This window comes from Hippocampus bargibanti, linkage group LG19 (assembly GCF_051943395.1).
Source record: "Hippocampus bargibanti isolate YZ-2025 linkage group LG19, ASM5194339v1, whole genome shotgun sequence".
Taxonomy (NCBI): Eukaryota; Metazoa; Chordata; class Actinopteri; order Syngnathiformes; family Syngnathidae; genus Hippocampus; species Hippocampus bargibanti.
The window spans coordinates 2,631,670-2,650,483 of record NC_142752.1 but is presented as its reverse complement, the minus strand read 5'-3'; the positions used below and the strand labels follow the sequence as shown (position 1 = coordinate 2,650,483).

General features: G+C 40.2%; 1 protein-coding gene across 2 annotated transcripts; it reads left to right on the top strand.

Annotated features, from left to right (window-relative positions):
- Positions 1–1,588: 1,588 nt before the first annotated feature.
- On the top strand, positions 1,589–18,802 carry LOC148883551 (dihydropyrimidinase-related protein 5-like). 2 transcript variants are annotated; one of them, XM_089022701.1, is made up of 14 exons: positions 1,589–2,020; positions 6,515–6,629; positions 7,464–7,613; positions 10,694–10,852; positions 12,219–12,398; positions 12,782–12,850; positions 12,959–13,003; positions 13,095–13,170; positions 13,342–13,498; positions 14,685–14,826; positions 14,930–15,072; positions 16,129–16,336; positions 16,419–16,596; positions 16,882–18,802. In XM_089022701.1, the coding sequence occupies exons 2-14, from the start codon at positions 6,531–6,533 to the stop codon at positions 16,965–16,967; spliced, it is 1,692 nt and encodes a 563-aa protein (XP_088878827.1). In that variant the 5' UTR covers positions 1,589–2,020; positions 6,515–6,530; the 3' UTR covers positions 16,968–18,802. The 2 variants fall into 2 exon arrangements, with proteins under 2 accessions (XP_088878827.1, XP_088878826.1); XM_089022700.1 differs by having other exon boundaries at positions 1,589–2,035.
- Positions 18,803–18,814: the final 12 nt, after the last annotated feature.

The window sequence follows — 18,814 nt, the reverse complement described above, 5'->3', positions numbered from 1 at the left end:
AATAAGAAACGTGTTCAAGTGACACCCGGTTGCAGTCTTGCATCAAATGAGGTGAATTCAACCTTGAAATTGAAACTGGTGACATTGTTATTTGTAAAAAAAACAATTAGCGGTGATTTCTGACAGGACTACATTCCATTCTGTTGCAGCTTAAATGACAACCGCCACCATTTTTTTGTTTCCTAACTGACTGATCAGAAAAACATTTTATAGCATCTAAAATACCCAAAACACGCAGTATATTTTTACTCAAATGCAAAACACCAATAAAAATGACTTAAAGTGTCCAAAATCTGCCAAAAAAATGAACCCGGAAGTGGTCAGTTTCAGAAGGTCCCGCCCCCCTTGATCATGGCGTCACCCCAAGACGTCTTGCCTTGCTGGAGAATCAAAACAATGGCTTCAGATTCGGAGAACATGCTTTCTTGTTACTCATCCAGTTATGAATATGATTCAAATAGTTCTGAAGAGGAAAGCATACATGTTTGCAATCGATTAAATAATTTATTACGTGCCATTTTGAGGCTATAGGGCGGGTAAATGTAGCACTGAAAAAGAGGCAGAAAATGGCGACAAAACTCCATGTAAGGAATTAATCAGCCCGTTTCCATAGGCTGATTAATTCCTTACACTGAGCTTTGTCGCCCTCTTCTGCCTCTTTTTGGTGCAACACGAAGTTTTCAGACCAAACAAGTAGAGCACAATGCTTTGACGTGGTGGAAGGACTGCTACAATGTGTCCTTTTTTTCGGTTCAGTGACGTCACGTACGGACTCGTCACCAACTCAAAAACAAGACTTCCGGAATATTCAGTGCGAGTCTTAAAAGGTGAAATATAGCTATATGCGGTGGAATCTTTGTAAAATACGCTCAGTAGAAGTCATTTGGAACCATTTTACAAATTATGGACACAACTTGTCCGGAGGCGTCGGTTGTCCTTTAAGCCAGCGTAGACGGTTTGCCTATTGACAGCTTTGAGGTTGAGTTATGCACAATTTTCAACACTGATATCAGACTTTCAATCACACACACAAATAATAAGAATAAGAATACATGTAAATGACAGTTGTTCACATACACAAACGCAACACCGACAGACACGATGCCGCAGCGCATTCAGACGACACTCATCTCAAGGACTAAATAAGAAGATGAGCTTTTAGGTTAAAAAGTGGAACTGCTGGTGTTTTCAAAAAGGTGCTACATTTGTTTTTTTTTTCTCCTGAAAATAAGAAACAAAAATATATTGCTAGGAGTATAAAAAAAGTTTGTCTTGACAATGACTGTATTTAAGTTGGTTGTAGGAATGAAGAGGCACTATTATTATTTTACTCTTGTATGAATATGATTGAATTAAAAGGCATTTTATCTTTGTACTTGAACTATGTAAGGAAAGAATCGTGAATTAAAAAAAAGTTGTTTCTTGTGATTTTGGTCAATGGGTTTAATGTGTTTTCCATAACGTATTTTCTCTTATTCATACAATACACTTATAACACAGGAATGAATGCAACCCGGTCAATAATCTAAAATGAATGGAAAATTCCATTTTAATTCGGTGAAGGCGGGGCCGACAGCGCCACCCGTTGGTCGCCAACCAGATCGTGACACAATCTGGACCAACTCCTGTTATAAACAAAGTATAAAATATATATTTCTTTTTACATATCATTTATCTATAATATTTTTATATATTTGTTTGTTTAATTAATCTTGGGCCACTCATTGCGCTAGTTGCTCATTGTTGCACCCATGTAATATACAGTAGATGGAATCATGACGTCACATGAAAGACCACATTCCGATGGCATTTGAACACATCACATACGAGATGATGGACACGCCCATGTCGACCGCCATATCTCGTTCGCCATTGGTCAACTGTGTCCCCAAGTGTTGATTTCCAGGCTTCCTATTGGCTGCTGACTCGCCGTTGGTAGCATCTGTGCCTCGCGTTGTGCCCAGCTGTCCTCCTCGCACACACTGCAAGTATTCACCAAGGAGAGCAGTCTCAACAAAACGTAAGGAAATAAACGGTAAGGCACAATTAAAAAATATATACGTATAAAAATGGCAATTCCATGTTTGTTATTCGTCGTTGATTAGAATTCAGTGACAACCACCTGTCGTATTGATTATTCATATAGCCAAATTACCGTGATTGACAGCCGGGGTGTAAACGTCTCAATTTTCCGTGAAAATTATGAAAAAAAATACATATTGGTTACATTATGACGCGTTTTCATTGTTTATTTGTTTTTTTCATCTAATGATTTCATTGGAATGTGTCACTGAATTGGTCATTAGCGTTTCACAACGTGTTCACAAAATGCCCCCCCTGACGACTGTGTGTGTGTGTGTGTGCGTGTTGGCGTGCCATCATTGCAATGATAAAACCTGCATTACCCATTATGTAAGATTCGTATTCTCTTTTGCACCAAATACTGTTTTTTTTAATCATGTGTGTGTGAGCGGTGATGATGCAACGAGGACGCTCACCGGCATTCTGATTTGTCTTGTCATGCGCCTTCAATAGGAAATGTGCGCATTTGCTGATTTTATTTTATTTATATCAGCCTTAGCGCTATAATGTCTCGTTTCTCGTGATTTAACGTCTAAAATGGTGATTCACATCTATCAGGATGACATAATCTCCTTTGTAGGTGATGTCTATAAAACGTCTTTCGGTATAGGGATACGTTGCGGTTACACCTGCAGTCTATTTCTGAATTATTTCATCTCGATGAAGCTTAAATCAAATCTAACTGACTTTGATATTTTCATCAAACCCTGCTTTAATGTTTCTTTGATGCCATTTTGCTGTTATGCTAATGTTACAAATCCGCTATTTGTATGTATCAGTTCTCCACACCGGTCGTTGCTTGACAGAAGTCTTAATCCACCTTGTGTCATCTCTTATTTAATTAATCCTCTTGATGAATGAATGAGGTTGTGCCGCTATCTAAATTCGGGGAAACAGTGCAGGCGTTTTCATGAGTTATGATTAAGCAAAATAAACATTTTGTTGCCTTTTTTTTTTAGCAAAAACATGCCATGCATTGATGGGGTGAATATTATCTTTGATAAACGTGATATATTTTCATATAAAGGTCAATCAATCATCAATGCTCAATACTGAGGAGTATAAAGTTCCTTAGTCAAGGATCAGATTTCTAATAAGATTTCTATAAGATTTCTAATATTAAGAACACGGTGACACAATTGAGTTCCCTGTTTTATTGACAACTTTGAGTGAACGCTGGCGCGAATGGCTGCCGCTGCTCACCCGCAGAAAAAAATATCCCGTGGCTATAGTGTCCTTGAGAATTTGAAAGGTGCTTATAAATGAAATGTATAATAATAATAATAATAATAATATTATAATAATTATTATTATTATTATTATTATTGTTATTATTATTCTAAATTACACTGTACTCAACAAAATGAGGTATACAATACCGGGTAGAGTGAACGCTGGCACAAATGGCTGCCGCTGCTTACCCGCACAAAAAAAAATCCAGTGACTGTAACGTGTACATGAGTTTTGAAAGGCACTTAGAAATTAAATGTATTATTATTATTATTATTATTATTATTATTATTATTATTATATAATGATTATTATATTATATTATATTATATTATATTATATTATATTATTATTATTATTATTATTATTATTATTATTATTATTATTATTATTATAATGATTATTATATTATTATTATTATTATTATTATTATTATTATTATAAATGAAAAAGGTAGACACACGGGTTATTATGTTGTTACTGCCATCTAGTGGAAGCATATCGCATTGCTCTGCCTGTCACTTTAAGTGACTATCATAGATAGTTAACCAAACATGCCATGTCTATTTTTAAGCACCAATTGTCTCGTTGTCTGATATTCTGGCTTTTTATATATATATATATATATACATAGCCTACACACACACACACACACACACACACACACACACACACACACACATGCAAAATAACAAAGACATGCCTTGTCACCGCAGCAGTTTTTAAACCCCACATCAGCAGCTGTCTGCCAAGTTCTCGCTCACGACTCCAACACGTGCGTTTACTTCAGTTTTAATAGCGGAGACGGCGACGCCACTTGAACGACGACCCCCTGTGTATAATTCATGTCATATTTTGCATGGCGGATTTATTTTACCATGTGTCCATTTGTGTCCATCTGGGGATGTCGGAATGCACATGAACTGAAAGGCAGCTGGTCCGGGAGGGTGAGTGAGAAATGTCGCCTTGTGCTTGAATGAAGTACAGTGAGACCTCAACTTACGAACTTAATTGGTTCCCAGACAGAGTGTGTAAGGCAAAAAGTGTGTATCTCAAACAAAAATGTCCCATAGGAAACCATAAAAATGGGAATAATACGTTCCCGGGTTTCCATAAAATATACTTTTCAACTAAATAAGCCTTAAAACTACACACAACATACCTTATTCTATGTATAATAAATGTGCTATTGTATTGTAATGAAAGAAATACACTGCATTGTATCATGAAGTCACTTTATTTACATTTGTGATGGAATGGTGTTGGAGGTCGAAGGTCAAAGGGAATTGCTGTTTGGAAAGAGAGGCGCATTACATGAGGACTGTAATTAAACAAATAAACTGTGCTGTAAAATAAAGTTTTATTTACCTTTTTGATGGTCGTTGATGGGTGTGTATTATGAAAATAGTGCTTATTATAAGGTTTAATTTTCATAAATTTGACGTTTGTAAGAGGAAAAGTTTGTAAGTTAAGGTGTTTGTAAGTTGAGGTCTCACTGTATGCATTTGATCCCCAAATTCTTAAATCGTGACTCATTGTGACAGCAGCTAGCTCAGTGTCGCCGCTATCCTTCCGCGGCGCTGTCATGTGAACGTTTGCATGTTTATGAGCGTGTCAGGGTTTTGGGCCTTGTTTCCAATGAAAGCAGGCCACTTTCCATCTCCTGGGAAACCACCTTTTTATTCTGGCTGCCAAGCCCGAAGGACACTACTTACCATACCCTCCCTCCCTCATCCCCCCACCACAAAATATTCCCAGCATAGACATCCCGACATATAAACTGCATTGACACGGATGTCAGGTTCAGTTTGTGCTAAAGATCCACCTGAGTGACATTTGCTTTTTTGTTTTCCTCATTTGACTTTTTTATTTATTTATTTGTTTATTTATTTTCATTTGTTGACGACCCCCCACCACCACCCTGCCCCCATCCACTCTGCTCTGCTTCCCCCTCTGTTCTCATCCATCTCTTTGACTTGATTCTGTGTGACTGGGACTCAATTGTCTACTGCTTGCAAACAGGCATCCATGCAAGAACACGCACACACACACACACACACACACACACACACACACACACACACACACACACACACACACACACACACACACACACACACACACACACAATGTTTGTTCGAACCCGGTAAAGGTTTTCCCCGATATGTTAAAAACTTTAATTACATCATTTCAATCGTTTTATATCAGAAAAGGATTTTTAGCACATGCTGCAAATTAATAATAATAATAATAATAATAATAATAATAATAATACATCTCATAAGCGCCTTTCAAAACTCTCAAGGTCACTTTACAGTCACAGGATAAGCTTTTCTGTGGGTGAGCAGTGGCAGTCACACGCGCCAGCGTTCATTCAACCCGGAAGTAACTCAAATAGATAGAAAGCTAGCTAGCTAATAGATACAGTAATAATGATAATTATACATTTCAAAACTCTCAAGGTCACTTTACAGTCACAGGATAAGCTTTTCTGTGGGTGAGCAGTGGCAGCCACACGCGCCAGCGTTCATTCAACCCGGAAGTAACTCAGATAGAAAGCTAGCTAGCTAATAGATACAGTAATAATAATAATTATACATTTCATTTATAAGCACCTTTCAAAACTCTCAAGGTCACTTTACAGTCACAGGATAAGCTTTTCTGTGGGTGAGCAGTGGCAGTCACACGCGCCAGCGTTCATTCAACCCGGAAGTAACTCAAATAGATAGAAAGCTAGCTAGCTAATAGATACAGTAATAATAATAATTATACATTTCATTTATAAGCACCTTTCAAAACTCTCAAGGTCACTTTACAATCACTGTATTGGTGATAAATGTCATCATACGTCACAGGTGTCAAAGTGAAGGCCCGGGGGCCAAATCCGGCCTGCCACAACATTTTTTTTTTCGCCCACGAAAGCAAATCAAAGTTGTGAAATTCCACGATGCTTGCTAAAATCCTAACCAAAATGTCATATTTTTGAATGTAAACCACAATAACAGTCATTATTCTTGACTTCAGATTTGAAAACTAGTTATTCATTAATTTGTTGTGCGCTCTATATGGAATATGCGGAAGGGATTAAACATTGTAATGGCTTCTCCAAATTCATATCGGAAAAAAATGACTTTGACACCCCTGTCATATGTCATCGGCATGATAATTAACGTAATTATTTTGATTTATTTTTGTTGTTCAGGAGTCTGGCTGCCGACATGGGGTCCATGCGAATTCTTATTAAGGGTGGCAAAGTGGTCAATGATGACTTCACCCAGGAAGCTGATGTTTACATTGAAAACGGCATCATTCAGCAGGTACGTTGAACAAAAGTACGTATTCGGATTCAGGCCGCTCAATCCTCACCTCCATCCGCCGACAGCCATGATGGAAAATTCGGCTTTCTCGTAGGAGCATGTGAAGCGGTTTTACCTCTGCGTGCAGGCTGCAAATGAATGGCGGTCGCGTGAAGACACCGCAAGCTAATTGGAACATAAATTGCCCAATTACGGGCAGAGGAACTCGGTGTGAACTAGTTATTATGTAAATTACATAGTTCAGTAAAACTGGGCCAGAGTGCAACTCGCTAACAGGCCAGCAACAAAAGATTATTATTTTTTGTTTAATTGCACATTCCAATGGTGGGCAATGCAATCCAGAGAACAGTGGTGGACCGTGTACGTCTAGGCCTTCAGTAGTGCTACTTGTGACTAGCCAATCATAGTTTGCGAAAACTGACATTTCCAGTGCCTTCAATTGCCAACTCAAAATGTGATTGGTTAAAGCATCTCTTTGACATTTATTTTTATTCACCAGGGCCTGCAGAACTGATTGTGAAGGCGTCCAGGTCGATTTCTGACCCTGGTAACAAATGAAATGTGATTGGTTACTTGCTTAAATGCAAAAACACACATCTGGAAGCAGCGAAAAGTAATAAATGGAAGCTCAAAAATAATTTGCAATTATTTAATAAGAATTCATGGACAAAATAGAATTAACATCACTCTGTGATTCAGATATTTTTAGGCCAGCAGGGAAGGCTTTGCAGGCCTTGACGGTCCGCGACTATGCAGGCTATAAACAACAAATGTGCCCCAAGCTGCATGGTGACTCCATTTTTTGTTTCACAATACGTGTGACATGCGTTATAGGTTGGGAAGGAGTTGATGATTCCGGGTGGAGCCAAGGTTATCGACGCCTCTGGAAAACTGGTGTTACCCGGCGGGATCGACACCTCCGTCCATCTGCAGCAGACTTTCATGAATGCCGCCATCCAGGATGATTTTTACAGTGGCACTAAGGTACAAATTACAGACAAACGGTATTAAGCAGTCTTGTAATGTCGAACGGTCGAGTATATTTTATCGTTTCTATCTAGCTAGCTATCTAATTGCTAGCTAATAGCTATCTATTCGCTAGCTATGAGTTATCTATTCGCTAGCGAATAGCTATCTATTCGCTAGCTATTAGATATCTATTCCCTAGCTATTACCTGTCTATTCTCTAATTATTAGCTAGCTATTCGCGAGCTAGCTAGCTTGCTATCTATTTGAGTTACTTCCTGGTTGAGTGAACGCTGGCGCGTGTCGAAATTAAATGTATTATTATTATTATTATTATTATTATCCATTCCCTATCTATTAGATATCTAGCTATCTATATATCTATTTGCTATCTACTAGCTATCTAGCTAGCTATCTATGAATTATCTATTAGTTAGCGAGCTAACTTTCTATCTATTTGAGTTATTTCGGGTTGAGTGAACGCTCGCTCGTGTTACTATATATTAGCTCTCTACCTAGTTAGCTATCTATTTGCTTCCTATTAGCTAGCTAGTGGTCGATCTATTAGTTATCTATTAGCTAGCTAGCTAACTTTCCATCTATTTGAGTTACTCCTGGTTAAGTGAACGCTGGCTCGTGTTGCTATCTATTAGCTCTCTACCTAGCTAACGATCTATTTGCTATCTATTAGATATCTAGCTAGCTATCTATTACTTATCTGTTAGCTACATAGCTAACTTTCTATCTATTTGAGTTACTCCGGGTTGGGTGAACGCTGGCTTGTGTTGCTATCTATTAGCTCTCTACCTAGCTAACGATCTATTTGCTATCTATTAGATATCTAGCTAGCTATCTATTACTTATCTGTTAGCTAGATAGCTAACTTTCTATCTATTTGAGTTACTCCGGGTTGGGTGAACGCTGGCTCGTGTTGCTATCTATTAGCTCTCTACCTAGCTAGCTATCTATTTGCTTCCTATTAGCTATCTAGTGGGCGATCTATTAGTTATCTATTAGCTAGCTAGCTAACTTTCCATCTATTTGAGTTACTCCGGGTTAAGTGAACGCTGGGTCGTGTTGCTATCTATTAGCTCTCTACCTAGCTAGCTATCTATTTGCTATCTATCAGCTATTTAGCAAGATATCTATTAATTATCTATTAGGTAGCCAGCTAACTTTCTATCTATTTGAGTTATTCCGGGTTGAGTGAACGCTGGCTCGTGTTGCTATCTATTAGCTCTCTACCTAGTTAACTATCTATTAGCTATCTAGCTAGCTCTCTAGCTAGATAGCTATAGATAAGCAGCAAACAGGCACCACTGCGACTTAGCGCATCCACTAGCTTAACGGAATGCAGAGTGATATAGGGTGAGAGGAATCTTTTTGGGGGGCATACCCAATCCGCCACATGCCGCCTCGCCCCAGCAGTCCCCTAATCACCATCTTTCTACCCACTGACCTTGCTACCATGGCAACCAGCTTCTTGGGGGGAAGAAAAAAAAACAATCTGGATTGTGTTTGTGTGTGTAACGCGTCTTCTCACACTCTTTTGCCGCCATTTTCTCGGCATCGGGTTCTTTGCGTGTCAACTCCCTCCCCCACCCGACGACCCTCATCGAAACGCGTAGCTACTCGTTTCAGCTTTAACGCACTCATTATTTAGCACAAATATGGTGGGAAACGTTCCAATTTCTTTTTGATATTAAAAATTATACTATTGATCTTGTTTTTACCCAATTTGATGTCCCTGTTTGTCTCTTTTATGTTTCTTACATGGAGATTATTTTCACAGTAGGGGGTCTTTCCAAGGAAAGAGCGCATTTCATCTATTATTATTATTATTATTATTATTATTATTATTATTATTATTATTATTATTTCTATTCAGTTAGTACAGCTTAATATGTAAATATTATTTGCATATTATATGGGTGTTGCCTACACGCCAGGTGACATATGCAATTACTTCAAAGGTCAAACGTAATCATTTCCAGGAAGCTCTTCAACTTCTAAAATGGAAAATATATAAGGACAATAATCGGGTTTATAATAATAATAATAATAATAATAATAATAATAATAATAATACATTTATAAGCACCTTTCAAAACTGTCAAGGTCACTTTCCAGTCACAGGATAAATTCTTCTGCAGGTGAGCAGAGGCACCCACACGGGCCAAGCGTTCACTCAACCCAGAAGTAACTCAAATAGATAGAAAACTAGCTAGCTAGCCAATCGATAGCCAACAGATACCTAGCTAGATAGCCAGCGAGCTAATTAGCTAGCTCGCCAGCCAGATAGATAAATAAATAAATATTATTTTTTTTCTATCGCATTTTATATTATTAACTCATTCATTGCCATTCACAAATTTATTCCGAAATTTAAAATATGACGTAGAGCGCCGTTACCGAATTTGTTCGGGTTTTGTTTTTTCAAAGCACTGGTCAGACCTCTGGTAATGGTTTTTTTCGCTTCCACAAGGGGGTAGCATATCCCTTTTTTTCCATTTTAGCGCTTTCTTCCAACTTTAGCTGTTGCTATATAAACCAATATGTATGTATTGCATTGTATTTTGGACAGCCGCCCTCATTTCAAGCTCTTATAACTCCAGACTCATAAAACTTAGGAATTAACTCTTTTTTTCTGATGAAATAAGAGTGACAAAGGTTACTTACACTGAATTGAATATTTATGTAGTTTCAAAACTCAATAGTCTGTGGGTCCTGGAATTTGAGTGACAATGACAAAAACCCTGGCACTGGAGTGGCCACATTTTTGGACATTGTCTGGCAGTGAATGAGTTAATGGCTATACAATAAGTTAGCCATTGTAATATATTCCATTCTAGCACCGTCTGAACTGAAATAACCGATCAAAAGCGTGCAGTGATTGGAACGCGAATGTCATAGTCGAGCAGTGTCTGTTGTCATGGTTACGCAACATACTGCCTTTACTCCTGCGCTCGCGGAGGTGAGTCACGGCTAAGCGGCGCTTTGTCCTCATGTGTTTTTTCATCCCGGTTTCCTCGCCTTGTCGCTATATTACGTTCCAAATATTAAATGTCTTTCATTTTCTTTTTGTCCGCTCGACCCAGGCGGCTCTGATGGGCGGTACCACAATGGTGATGGCGTTGGTCCTTCCCGAGCAACACTGCTCCCTAGTGGACGCCTACGAGAACTGCCGAGCTCTCGCCGACGCCAAGGCGTGCTGCGACTACTCTCTGCATGTTGGCTTGACCTGGTGGGGTCCGAAGGTAAAGTTGAAGATGACGTGATATCGCTCGGGAAACACCTCTCGAGCTTTGAACCCACCGAACCAAAAAAAAAAAAAATACGCACATGGGTGAATGTGTCATGACCCAGATTACAAAGCCCACGCAAAGTAGGTTAACGCATATATTCATTGAGCACATTAGACACATACTGTGAGTCACCATCTTTTTTTTTCTGCCTTTAGCGGTGGCAACCGTGCCATATCTTCTAGTGAGAGAGTGCATATAAGGAAAGGGGGTAAAACTCTTTTTGCCACGGGCCACTTTGTCGTTACAGTTTTCCACATACAGTGATACCACGGCTTACGAACGCTTTAGCTAACGAACTTTTTGCCTTATGAACGTTAAATTCGTGAGAATATAATCTTCGATTTTTCGGGAAACACACGGAGCGCCACAATGTCGTTCGCGAACGAGCCGGTTCTTGGAGCTCCTAATCTGGAAATGGCAGCCGACTTTTTTTTGTCCTCCATTCCCCGCCCCCAGTCTTTGGTTACAGCCGCACGTGATTGGTCAAGATCCGTGGTAGAGGAGGCAGGGGACACACGCAGCAATGATGGGGTTAGGGGTTACTGAAACACAGAGCGGATTATTCATATTTTAATGGTTTCCTATGGGAAATTAATGTTTGGAATACACACTTTTCGCCTTACACACAATTTCTGGGAACCAATTAAGTTCGGAAGCCAAGGTATCACTGTACCTTACATTATACACATATCAGGTAATCCAGGAGCTAAATATCTCATCTCGTGTTCAAGTTTGATTTGCTTTCACGGGCCGAATAAAATGGTGTGGCGGGCCACATTCAGCCCCCGGGCCTTGACTTTGACACCTATTAATAGTATAAGGCAATCGGAGGCATGCCACCACTGTCTGAGATCCAAAATAAAATTCCGATTAAAAAAAGAGGGATTTGCTTTACTGTTAAATTTCACACCATTGACCGTAGTATTTGCACACGAGCAATTAAAGAGGGATATTTTTTCATTTTTCACTCATTCACTTCCAGACGACAAAAATGTGTCCACTCCAGTGCCAGGGTTTTTGTCATCGTCACTTGAATTCCAGGACCCATCGAATATTGAGTTTTAGGACGACATAAACATTCAATACAGCGTTAGAAACCTTAAAAATATCTTCTTTCATCAGAAAAAAAAAATGTTAATTTCTAAATGATATGCATCTGGAGTTATATCAGCTTGAAATGAGGGCAGCTGCCTAAAATACAATGCAATGCACACATAGCCGCGATGCGATCGCATTCTGACCGCTCTTCAAAGCTTTTTTTCACGCCCCATATAGCAAACGCGCTCATTCGCTGTGCCTCGATCTGCTGCCCGCTCAGGTACGTAACGAGATGGAGACGCTGGTGAGGGAACACGGGGTCAACTCCTTCCAGATGTTCATGGCCTACAAGGATATGATGATGCTGAGGGACTCGGAAATGTATCAGGCCTTGCAGACTTGTAAGGATATCGGCGCCATCGCACGTGTCCATGCTGAGAATGGAGAGTTGGTAGCGGAGGTACGTGACATAATCATATACTGCGGAACGAATACAAATTTGTATTTTAAGCTCTGAGTCAGGGGTTTCAAAGTCATTTTTTTGCCACGGGCCACATTGTAGTTATGGTTTCCTCTTGAGGGCCATTTTGAATTTGGGAAGACATTACAATGTTTCATCCACTCCAGATATTCCATATAGAGCGCTAAACAAATTAATGATGAACTAGTTTTCAAATTTGAAGTAAAAAATAATGACTCATTGTGGTTTACTTCCAACAATTTGAAATTTAGGTTCGGATATTAGCAACCATCATGTTTGATTTGCTTTCGCGGGCCGAAAGAAATTATGTGGCGGGCCAGATTTGGCCCCCGGGCCTTGACTTTGACACCTGTCATCTATAGGGTGCGAAAGAGGTTCTGGATCTGGGTATCAGTGGACCCGAAGGCATTGAGGTCAGCCGTCCAGAAGAGGTAAAGTCTTCTATTCTTTTCAATGAGACTCACATCACTGGGTTTGCGCCACATACCCATCAAACATATTTTGTCTAAATACCTTCTGAATGACTTTTTTTTTCATAGCTGGAGTCAGAAGCCACGCACAGAGCGGTCACAATCGCCAATCGGGTAAATCGTCACTGACGGACGGCCTTTTCGACGTGAATGAAGATGATGTGATCGATCTCACCGATTGATTATGTTTTTGGTTGGTTTTCAGGCTCACTGCCCGATCTACCTGGTCAATGTTTCCAGTATGCCTGCTGGGGATATGATTGCAGCTGCCAAGATGCAGGGTTTGTCACAGCACCATTAACTCATTGACTGCCAGACGATGTGCAAATATGTATCCACTCCATAGAATAATAATAATTAAAATAATTTATTTATTAGTTATATGGCTATGTAGTGAGTTAGCTGATTTTCTTTATTGTCTTTTTTTTTTTTCCTTTATTTATTTTTTAAAGGTAAGGTGGTCCACGCCGAGACCACAGTGGCTCACGCGGTGTTAAACGGCATGCAGTATTACCACCAGGATTGGGCTCACGCTGCCGCCCACGTCATCGTACCTCCTCTCCGCCTCGATCCCAACACGGCCGGTTATCTTATGGGACTTTTGGGCAAGTACGTGTGCAGTACCGTTGAGAATGTTTTGGAAACAATCGGCGCGAAAAAAAACGATTTGGATTGGATATACCTTTATTCGTCTCGCAGTGGAGAAATTTACATTTCACAGCAGCAAAGTTATGAAAGGCACAGGAAAGGAAAGGAAGAAGTAGAAAAAGAAAATACAGGAGCTGCTGAAAAGGCAGCCACTCTCGCGGCGCCATCTTGAAGTACAAAAAATGAAATACAGTGATACCTCGGTTTACGAACCCCTTTGCAGATGAACTATTTTTCGGGAGACACACAGAGCTTCCACAATGAGTGATGTGTCGGTCGCGAACGAGCCCGTTCTAAAAGAAAATGGCAGCCGGCTATTTTTGGTTCTCTATTCCCCGCCCCCAGTCGTCGGCTAAAGCCACGTGATTGGTCAAAAACGCAGCATTGAGTGGAGGTGGTTTAAACATTAACGAGACAGGCAGAAGACAGTGAGAGAGTTTCAACTTTGATAATTCATAGGCAGAGTGTAGACTGCAAGGTTAAAATTCCCATGAATCAGTCTCCACAAATAACCCGGACTAGCCATCAGTTCAATTTGAAGAGAAAATACAAGCAAGGGAACCAGCTATCAATGAAGTTTCTAGTGTGTCTGCCTGCATCTGTTGCTGTTGCAATATCACAACTTCTAACAACGCAGAGCTCCTTGAGACACTTTATGCAAAAAGCTATTCATTCCATCAAGCCATCAACGACCATCACAAAGCTAAATAAAAATACTTTATAATACAGGATAGTTTATTTCTTTAGTTATAATACCATAGCACATTTATTATACATAAAATAAGGCGTGTTTTGTGTAGTTTTAAGGCTTACAAATTTAGAAAGTAGAAAATTATGTTTTTTGGGGACCCGCGAACGGATTATACTCATTTTAATGGTTTCCTATGGGAAATTAAGTTTTGGGATACACACTTTTCGCCTTGCACACTCTGTCTGGGAACCAATTAAATTCGTAAGCCAAGGTATCACTGTAACAAATAACATGACGACACAAAGACACAGAGAGTCATTCATTCTTCAACACTTGCTGTACCCTCTTGCTTTACCCTCTTTGTGACATGAAGCAGTTCTAGATGACTAGGCGATTTGACTGCCGTGATGTCTTTCTAAATGTTTCACGGGCATCCCACAACCTTTTTTGTTCCAGTGACACGCTGAGCGTTGTGGCATCCGAGCACCGTCCGTTTAGCACCAAGCAGAGGGCCTTAGGGAAGGAGGACTTCACCAAGATCCCCCACGGGGTCCCTGGAGTCCAGGACCGGATGAGCGTCATTTGGGAGCGAGGGGTGGTACGCAAATACAATCGCTGCCATTGATATGTGTCGCCTTCACTGTCACCTACCAAAGCCCCTCTCACACAATCAAAAAATGTCTTTGTCCGTCCATATTTAGGTGACAGGAAAGATGGACGAAAATCGTTTTGTGGCTGTGACAAGCGCCAACGCCGCCAAAATCTACAACATGTATCCGCGGAAAGGTCGCATCATCCCCGGAGCGGACGCTGACGTGGTGGTGTGGGATCCAGATGCGACCAGGTGACTTCATGTCAGATTCAACCCCACCCTTCCCCCATCTTGTGTTATATAATAATAATACATTTCACTTCTAAGTGCCTTTCAAAACTCTCAAGGTCACTTTGCAGTTACAGGGTAGGTTTTTCTGTGGGTGAGCAGTGGCAGAAAACACGCACCAGCGTTCACTCAACCCGGAAGTAAATAGATAGAAAGCTAGCTAACTATTAGATAGCCAAGAGATATCCAGCTAGACAACTCGCGATAAAACTAATCGATAGCCAGACAGCTAGTTAGCCGGTCAGTTCTCTAATAGGTAGCAAATAGATAGCTAATAAAAAACTAATAGATAGCCGATAGATAGCCAGGTAGGCAACTAGCTATATAACTAATAGATAACCAGCCAGATAGCTATCTAGCTGGCCAGTTAGCTAATAGATAGCAAATATATAGCTAATAGAAAGCTAATAGATAGCCAGCCAGATAGCTAGATACCTAGCCAGTTAGCTAATAGATTGCAAATAGATAGCTAATAGAAAGCTAATAGATAGCCGGCTCCACAACTAGCTATATATTTAATAGACAACCAGCCAGATAGCTAGCTAGCCGGCCAGTTAGCTAATATATAGCTAATAGAAAGCTAATTGATAGCCAGTAGATAGACAACTAGCTATATAACTAATAGATAGCCAGCCAGATAGCTAACTAGCCGGCCAGTTAGCTAATAGATAGCTAATAGATAGCCAGCTATTCAACTAGATATATAACTAATAAATAGCCAGCCAGATAGCTAGCTAGCCGGCCAGTTAGCTAATAGATAGCTAATAGATAGCCAGCTATTCAACTAGCTATATAACTAATAGATAGCCAGCCAGATAGCTAACTAGCCGGCCAGTTAGCTAATAGATAGCTAATAGATAGCCAGCTATTCAACTAGATATATAACTAATAAATAGCCAGCCAGATAGCTAGCTAGCCGGCCAGTTAGCTAATACAGTGCCCGGCGAGTAACTTGCAGTCACTAAAATGATTCCATTTTGAAAACTAGTGACCTGTGACTCATGTCGCTCTTTTGTCCAGGACCATCTCCGTTGGAACTCAGGTCCAAGGGGGCGACTTTAACCTTTACGAGGGAATGCGCTGCCACGGCGTTCCTCTGGTCATCATCAGCCGGGGACGTTTGGTGTGTGAGAATGCCACCTTCATGTGCGCGGAAGGTTCCGGAAAATTCTACCCGCAACGGACCTTCCCCGATTATCTATACAAGAAGATGGTGCAGAGGGAAAAAGTATGTGTGCTCAGTAAGCATCTAAATCAGCTCGGATCTCCTCAAAGTCTTCTGACGTGATCTTTTTTGGACTTCTGGACAGGCTCAGGCGTATAAAGGGGTTGACAGGGATCCCTACTCTGGCGATGTGGTCAAAGTTGCTAACGCCGTGAAGAAGGAGCTTGGTTTGAGCCCCATCGATGGAGATGGCACTAATAAAGGTGTGGTGAGGATCCAACAGGGGGTTCGGGATCTCCACGAGAGCTCCTTTAGCCTCTCGGGTATGTTCAAAGAAACAAATTCTACCATATTTGCACAAACTAGCATTGTTCAATAAAAAAAAAAAAAAACATTCATTCGTGATGTTGTCACTCGGGCACTTGGAACAAAGGCTCGAACACAAGAAGATTGTATTTTACTGCCGGTAGGGGGCGAGTAGTTTTCATGAAGCCACTTTGTGTGCGCTTCTCAACTAACATCCGACCTCTGTAGCCCTTATAATAATAATAATAATAATAATAATAATAATAATAATAATAATAATAATGGATGTTCTCTCCCCATAGGTTCTCAAGTTGATGACCACATCCCCAAGAGGTCCTCAGCGAGGATCCTGGCCCCTCCAGGTGGTCGTTCCAGTGGAATCTGGTAAACTCTACCCCAAGGAAATCAGCCTTCCGAACCTCATTGTTTTTTTTTTCTTCTAAATAACCAAGAAAAGTGCACTGATTATAAAACACAAGTTGAACGGTAAAAAGGGAGATTGTTGTCAGCGATTGGCCATGCTACTGGCCACGCTACTGCTAGCGCCTTGCTAACTTGCTAATTTTTTTTTTCACCCCAAAATTTCAAACAAATGAAATGATGTTGACTTTAAATATTTAAAACAAGTACAAGTGGATTCAGTAGAGCATCTCGATCACACACAAAGCGTTAGTATATACACTGTAGTGACCCCCCCCCAGCGTCATTCCTTGGCTGTTCCTGTGTTTTTGTTTCCAACGGATGGACTGTGTTGTGTGGTGATGACATCCAACTGTGCGATATTTTCTGCGATTCTCCGCCCCTAACAGTCACACGTTGCCTCTTAGTGAGAAATACAAAATATGCCAGTGTAGTTCCTGTTAGAAAATTTACTGTAACGTTCTGAATTATTCATAACACACGACACAAGTCCAATACAAGTTATGAAAATTGTCATTTAAAGGACAACCGACGTCACTTTTTTGTTTCCTAACTGACATCAGAAAAATGTTTTATAGCATCTAAAATACCCAAAACACGCAGTATGATATTTATAGTCAAATGCAAAACACCAATAAAAGTGTCCAAAATCTGAAAAAAAAAAAGAACCCGGAAGTAGCCGGTTTCAGAAAGTCCCGCCCCCAGTTCGTGACGTCACACCAGGACGTCTTGCATTGCTGGAGAATCAAAACAATGGATTCAGATTCGTAGAATATGCTTTCTTGTTACTCCTCCAGTTATGAATATGATTCAAATAGTTCTGAAGAGGAAAGCATACATGTTTGTAATCGATTAAAGAATTTATTCTGTGCCATTTTGAGGCAATAAGGGGGGGGGGGTGTAGCACTAAAAAAGAGGCAGAAATGGTGACAAAGCTCCGTGTAAGGAATTAATCAGCGCGTTTCCACAGGCTGATAAATTCCTTCCATGGAGCTTGGTCGCCCTCTTCTGGCTCTTTTTGGTGCAACATGATGTTTTCAGACCAAACAAGTACAGCAAAATATATTGACGTGATGGAAGGACTGCTACAATGTGTCCTTTTTTCGGTCAGGAGCGTTCCTTCAGTGACGTCACGTATGGACTCGTCACCAACTCAAAAACAAGACTTCCGGAATATTCAGCGCGAGTCTTAAAACGCAAAATATAGCTATACGCGGTGGAATCTTTGTAAAATACGCTCAGTAGAAGTCATTTGAAGTGATTTCACAAATTATGGACACAACTTGTCCGGAGACGTCGGTTATCCTTTAAAGAGAGACTCCGCAGGGCAGGAAGATTGAGCTACACACGCTACTGAAGCACAGATCCCCCTCACCTCCTCAGAAATGTGTCATTCCATTCCATGTTTATTCCGTTTTTATTCATGACCATTTTTTGTTCACGTTACTGTACATTTAGGATGTTTTCTCTTAGTTAAATGAAGAAATGTGCCAATGTGAGTGAGTCACTCCTATTACTGCACACACCTTGCATGAAAAGAACCACGTCGAGACAGATGGATGGCCAAAGGTTCACAAGTGGTGCTGATTGTTTGTTTGTTTGTTTTTTTACAATGGTGTCAAAGGGTGTTCATTTTATTGTGGATGATCGTTGTTTCAAAGGCACTGTGAATTGTCAGTGACTGTGAGTTGTCAAGTTTGTGAATTGTTACTGTTTGGAAAGTGAACCTGTTGAAAATGTACTTTGACTGCTTGTTTCTTACCACAAAGTATTGATCAAACAATAAAAGCATTTAAAAATGTATCTTGATGATTC